Source organism: Myotis davidii, unplaced genomic scaffold (genome assembly GCF_000327345.1).
Source record: "Myotis davidii unplaced genomic scaffold, ASM32734v1 scaffold8082, whole genome shotgun sequence".
NCBI lineage: Eukaryota > Metazoa > Chordata > Mammalia > Chiroptera > Vespertilionidae > Myotis > Myotis davidii.
The window spans coordinates 43,893-50,905 of NW_006293510.1; the positions used below are offsets into that span (position 1 = coordinate 43,893).

Genomic DNA, 7,013 nt, shown 5'->3' on the forward strand with positions numbered 1-7,013 from the left:
TCCTCCTTCCACTGACCATCCTCTTCTTCCTTCCACAGCTTGATGAGGTTGTCACAGCCGCCTGAGGCAAATTTCTTGATGTAGTTGGGCTTCTGTCCTGAAGGCTGGTCTATGAGGCTTCCAGGTACAACAGCAGGGGCACAGCTGACGGCATTGCAGCCAATAGTGTGAGCATTGTTGATCTTCTTCACGTCCCACTGGCCTTCCCCAGTGTAGGTCAGCAGGGAGATGGCCCCATCTGAGCTCCCACAGGCCAGGATTAGGCCGTAGTCATGGGGGGCCCAGCACACAGAATTTACTGCAGGAAGGAGGGAGGCACAGTGAGCAAACTTTGATTTTCCAGATTTACCATTTTGCTAAATTTCTAAAAACAATTGCAGGGACCACCAGAGGGGAATTGTAACTTTGTCAACTGAAGAAATTTAAAACCCACCACCTGCTAACATCATTTCCTAAACTAATGCCTATATTAACGAAAAGCAGGCTGGACAATTATCTGAGAATAAAGGCCAGTACTTAAAATGAATAAACCTTAAAGAATTGTATTATCTTCGCTTTTCTCATTTTGCTCTGGACTGGCTTTAGTCTTCTTAGGGCCTATCTCCCATGTGGACGACCAGCAAAAAAGCCAACCCAAACCCAAGGGATCAATAAGAAGCATCACAAGGGGAAAGAATCGAGCACTAGCCAGAACAGAGGCCTCTCTCACACCCAAGGACCACCCTCCGACCTCCTCCTGCCGCGCTCAGTGTACCTGAGGAGTCGTGTCCTGTGTGTTCGTGCGTCTTCTCCCAGGTGCCGTTTTCCTCTTTCCAGATAATAACTTTTCGGTCATAGGAGCAGGATGCCAGGATATTGCCATACATGGGGTGGGCCCAGGCCACTTGCCACACTGGTCCCTCATGACTGTCTGATGAGCAGGTTGCCAGGCGGGTGCCATAGTAGTCCATCTGGGCATCGTGAATCATGTCCTCATGGGAGGTGTCCACAGTGTTAATTACTGACACCATGGCTGCAGCGGCGGTGGCTCCCGGCCTCGGACGTGGCAGCTCCCGGCGGCGCCTCCGACACCTCCCCCCCAAAATTTTATAACACAAAATTCTCATTTCACATTATATAATTCATTGGGTTTTAGTTTATTGACAAGGTTGTGCAACCACACCACAATCTAAATTTAAAATATTTCTATTATTCTAAAAACAAGCAAATAAAAAACAAAAGAATAACATCAGCCATTAGCAGTTACTTTCAATTATTCCTGTTTCTTATCCCTAATATAAGCTTGGCAACCATAAATCTACTTGTTTCTGTAGGTTTGCTTATTATGGACATTACATATAAATGGAATTACACAATATAAATAAACCTTTAAAAGTTCATTCATGTTATAGCATGTACTTCTACATGACTTCTTTTTTTTAAATCTTTATTGTTGAGGGTATTACATCACTTCTTTATAGCTGAGAAATATTTCATTACATGTGTACAGTTCATGTTGTTTATCCATTCTCCTGTTTATTAACATTTGGGTTGTTTCCATTTTTGGCAACTGTGAATAATACTACTATAAACATTTTTGTTCAAATTTTGTGTAAAACAAGTCCTTAATTATCTTGGGTATAGACTTAGGAGTAGGATTGATAAGTCATATAGTAATTTTATGTTGAACTACTTGATGAATTGCCAGACTTGTTTTACCAAAGTGGTTATATCCATTTATAATCCCACAAACAATGTGTGAGGGTTTTAATTTCTTCACATTCTCACCAACACTTACTTTTGGAGACTTTTTATTGCTATTATTTTGTTGAGAATTATTTTGTCTATGATCGACCTATTTGTGAATTCTCCAAATTTCCTTCTGTCATGGATGTCTACTTTCATTCCATTGTGGTGATAGAATGTACTCTATGTGATTTATGTTTTGTGATCTACATATGTCCTATCCTGGAGAACGGTTCATATTAACTAAAAAAATATGTGTATTCTGCTATTATTGGATGAAGTGTTTCACAGATATTTTAGGTCTAATTGACTTATTGTACTCTTCAAGTATTCTATTTCCTTGTGACTTTTCTGGGTAGTTGTTCTATCCTTTATTCAAAGTGAGAAATTTAAGTCTCCAAATATTATTGTTTAATTTTATGTTTTTCAATTATTTCAGTTATTGATTTAGGTTTTTCAAGTCTCTGTTATGTTTGCAATAATTTTACCTTCTTAAGAAATTTGAACATTTTATCATTAAAATGAACTATTTTATAGTAAAAATTGTGTCATAATTTTGTCTTAGTGTACCCACTCCTATTTTCTTTTGGTTATACTTTGCATGAAATACCTTATTCTATTTCTTTCTTTCAACCTATTTGTCTTTAAAGTATAAATCAAGATTTTTTTTCAAATGTACCATTTTAAAGTGTTGTTATTATTTTATATATTATACATGTTTACATATCTGTGTACTTTTGTATATAGTAAAACATATATTATAATAACATATTATGTATAATATAATAATTATATATTATATGTGAAAAATATACTTTAAAATACATTGTTTTCTCAGTGGCTGTTTGGGTTGTCCATCTTAATTTACAACAATCTAGTTTGGATTAATGGCAACTTGATTTCCACTGTTTTTTATTGTCACTTATTACATATTTTTACATCATGTGCTTGTAGATATAGATTTATAACTATCACTTTAGTAGTTGTCTATTAGGAGGCCAATGCCTTATCCATTAGGCAACTGGGGCTTCTTAGTAGTTGTCTTTTAAATCAGATATGAAAAAAGTAGAATCATGAACAACAAATAGATTAATATTTAATTTTATATTTATACTAGAGGCCTGGTGCATGGATTCGTGCACTGGTGAGGGGTGTAGGCTGTGGGGATTGGCTTACTGTGGGAGTGCTGCTCATCCTAGTCAGCTGAGCAGCTGCTCATCCCGGTCAGTCAAGTGGTGCTCCTATTGTGGGAGCACACTGACCACCAGGGGGCAGCTCCTGTGTTGAGCATCTTCCCCCTGGTGGTCAGTGTGCATCACAGTGACTGGTCCACTAGTCATTCTGGTAGTTCAGCCGTTTGGTTGCTGGGCTTTTATATAGATAGATATGTGTTTACCTGCTTCAATTGTCTTTATGTCTTTGTGTAGAATCAACTTACCAATCTGGTGTACTTTTGTTGAGCCGCAAAGACACCATTTATTATTTCTTATAGGTCAGGTATTGTAATGAAGGCTTCTTTCAGTTGTTCTTCATGTAAGGAGTTTTGAATTCTTTTGTAGGCTATTTTTTTCTGAGATAGAATTCTTGTTTGCCATTCTTTTTAGCAGTTTGAACATCATCCCACTGCTTTTCAACCTCAAGAAGTTCTGATCAGAAACCAGCTGTCATTCTTATTAAGGACCCCTTGTATAGGATGAGTTGCTACTCTCTTGCTTATCAGAATTATTTATTTGTCTTTGGATTTTGATAGTTTAACTATAATGTATCTAATTGTGGAACTTTTTAGATTGAACCATTGTGAAGTTTGCTGAGTTTGGATGTGTATATTATCTCCTTTATTATTTTTGGGAAGTCTCTACCTCTTTAGCTTGCTCCTCTCCTTATGGAATATATGACATGAGGAAGTTGAGCCTCAAATTCTAATGTCTTCTTTGCTAGTAGTAAAGATCTCTCCAATCCCAGCAAAAGTAACCTCCCCACTTCCAGTGGCATTGACACCCCCTGTGATAGTAGCCTCCTCATCTACAGTTGTACTGAACATTCTACCTCCATTTGAAGGAATTAGCATTGAATTGGCTAAGAAAAGTGTAATGGCCTTATTTGAGGAAGATATCATGCAAGACAATGCTTTCTCTCCCCAAGACCCACACATACCGCTTTTCTTTGTTTTTGGAACTTTAATTAGACATAAGTCTTTGCAAGTTCCCAAAGGTATGGTACAGTGAACTGTAGAGTCAAAGCAGCAATAGAGTACTCTGATGTGCACATATCTATGGCACTGGCTAGTTAATCATGGTGCTTCTAAAAGTGAAATAAATAGGAAACCTACTAAATTCTTACTTGATCCATATAAGCAGAAAAGTGAACACTGTTATTCAAATCATACAAAATAGAGTCATGGCACTTTAATCAATCTCCACACTTGAGCTAGTTGATAGACCCAGAACTCCTTAAATAAAGGGGAGGTCAGGTATCTTTGAGAAAGGACCCTTGTACACTACCAGAAATTTATATTGTTAATCTTTCCCCCAGCCTTCCCCAGAGGGTCATACAGCCTTTTACCAGGGTAACTGCACATTGGAGAAAGGGAAACAATCATATCTTTAGATAAAAACTAGACACTGGATCAGAACTGACATTGATTTTAAGACTTAAAACATTATCATGGATTATTAGCTCAGTTTATTTCACAGTGGATTTGAAAATTCTCCAGTCCCATGTTATGGTTATTTCCCCAGTTCTAGTATACATAATTGGAACAGACATACTTAGCAACTGGCAGTCTCTCCACATTGGTTTTGTGACTTATGAAATGAGAGCTATTATGATGGAGAAAAACCAAATGGAAGGCATTCCAAATGGAAGGCATTAGAACTGTCTTTACCTAGCAAAATAGTAAATAAAACCAATACCACATTCCTGGAGGAATTGCAGAGATTAATGACACCATCATGGATAAAAATAAATAAATAAATAAAAATGCAGAGGTAGTGATTTCCACCACATGCCCATTCAATTTTCCTCTTTGGCCTATGCAAAAAGCAGATTTTAGAGAATGACAGTAGATTATCTCAAGTTTAGCCAATCGGTGACTCCTATTACGGCTTCTGTATCAGATATGGTTCATTACCTGAGCAAATGAACACATACTATGGTAAGTTGTATGCAACTATTGATCTAGGAAATGCTTTTCTCTCCATACCTATCCATAAGGCACAAAAGAAATAGTTTTCTTTCAGCTAACAATCGCAGTAATACATGTTCAGTGTCCTGTCTCAGGGATATATGTGTATCAATTATCCAGCCTTCTGTCACAATTTAGTTCATAGGGATGTTGATCAACTTTTTCTTCCACAATATGTCACACTGGTCCCTTATATTAATGACATAATGCTGATTTGACCTAGTAAGTGAGAGGTAGCAATTACTCTAGACATATTGGTAAACATTTGCATGTCAAAGGGTAAGAATAAAACTTCCTAAAATTCAGAAACCTTCTACCTCAGAGTAATTTCTAGCATCTACTAGTGTAGAGCATACCTAGCTATTTCTTCTAAGGTGAAAGATTAATTGTTGCATCTGACCCTTCCTATAATCATAAAAGAGGCACAACACCTAGTGAGCTCCTTTGGATTTTGGAGGCACCATATTTCTCATTTGGGTGTGTTATATCAGCCCATTTGTGGAATAATCCAAGAATATGCTACATTTGAGTGGGGCCCAGAGCAAAATAAGGTCCAGTTTGCAGTGTAAGCTCCTCTGCCATTTGGGCCATATGATCCAGCAGATCCAATGGTTCTTGAAATATCAGTGACAGACAGGGATGCTGTTTTTAGTCTTCGGTAGGACCCTATAGGTGAATTATAGCACAAGCCTTTAGAATTTTGGAGCAAGGACCTCTCATAATCTTCAAATAACTATTTTCCTCTTAAGAAACAGATTTAGGTCTGTTACTGGGCCTTACTAGACACTGAACACTTAACCATAGGCATCAAGTTACTATTCAACTGCTGCCCTTCGTGAATTATTTGTTAACTGATTTAACAAGTCAAGCCATAAAGTACATTCACACAACACATTCCATCTTCAAATAGAAGTAGTATATATGTGATTGGGCCTAGAAAGGCCCTGAAGGTACAAGTAAGTAGCCCAAATTCCCAGGATCTACACTTACTTTTGTTACATTGCCTTCTCTCTCCCAGACTGCACCTATGGCCTCAGTGGGAGTGCCTTACAATCAGTTGACAGAGGTAAAAAGAGTCAGGTCTTTTCTTATAGATGTTTTTGCACTACATGCAACTGCCATCTGAAAGTGGATTGCTGCATCACTACAACCCATCTGTAATATACATGAAGGACTGTGGTAAAGTGAAATCTTCTCAGTGTACATAACTCTGGAAAGTACAGCACATTGTTCAATTTTCTTGGAAGGAGAAATGACCATACAGTAGCTGATATATTGATTCATGGCCTGTGGCAATTGGTTTTGGCTGAATGACCAGGGATGTAGAAGGAACCTAGTTAGAATATCGGTGCTAAAGAAATGTGAGGTGCTCACTTTGGCAGCACATATACTAAAATTGGAATGATACGGAGATTAGCATGGCCCCTGAACAATGACGACATGTAAATTCATAAAGCGTTCCATATTTTTTAAAAAGGAGGACATCTATAATACTTTTAACAATAAAGATAAATTAAAAAAATAAATTTGGGGTGGGAATGTATATGAATTGATCTATGTGAATGAGTAAAAAAATACATGAAGAGCCCTATATGGTTTTGCTCAGTGGATAGAGCATGGGTCTGTGGACTGAAGGGTTCCAGGTTTGATCAGGTCAAGGGCACATGCCTGGGTTGTAGGCTTGATCCCTAATAGGGGGTGTGCAGGAGGAAGCTGATCAATGATTGTTTCTCATCATTGATGTTTCTATCTCTCTCTCCCTCTCCCTTCCTCTCTGAAATCAATAAAAAAAATATAAAAAACACATGAAGACATTTGTGTCCCCTGTGAATGCCTATCAAAGGGTGAGCTCAGCTAAAGGGTTTTAATAATTAAGTGAATAGGATGGCCTGTTCTGTGGATACCAGTCAGCCTCTTTCTCAAGCTACCCCTAGCATCACCCAATGGGCTCATAAACAAAGTGGCCATGATTACAGGAATGAAAGATATGCATGGGCTCAATAATATGGACTTTCTCTCATTTAGTCTGACAAAGCTCCTGCCACTGCTGAGTGCCCAATATATCAGCAGCAGAGACCAACACTAAACCCAAATTATTTCTTGA

The 7,013-nt window shown here is 37.9% G+C and overlaps 1 protein-coding gene across 1 annotated transcript; it reads right to left on the reverse strand.

The window, feature by feature from the left end:
• Positions 1 to 2: 2 nt before the first annotated feature.
• LOC102763225 (protein SEC13 homolog) lies at positions 3 to 1,068 on the reverse strand (the record flags this gene model as incomplete). The annotated part of the gene is made up of 2 exons (XM_006767154.1): positions 755 to 1,068; positions 3 to 298 (listed from the first exon to the last, which is right to left on the reverse strand). Coding segments are annotated over exons 1-2 (552 nt in total), but the record flags the coding sequence as incomplete, so codon positions are not given.
• Positions 1,069 to 7,013: the final 5,945 nt, after the last annotated feature.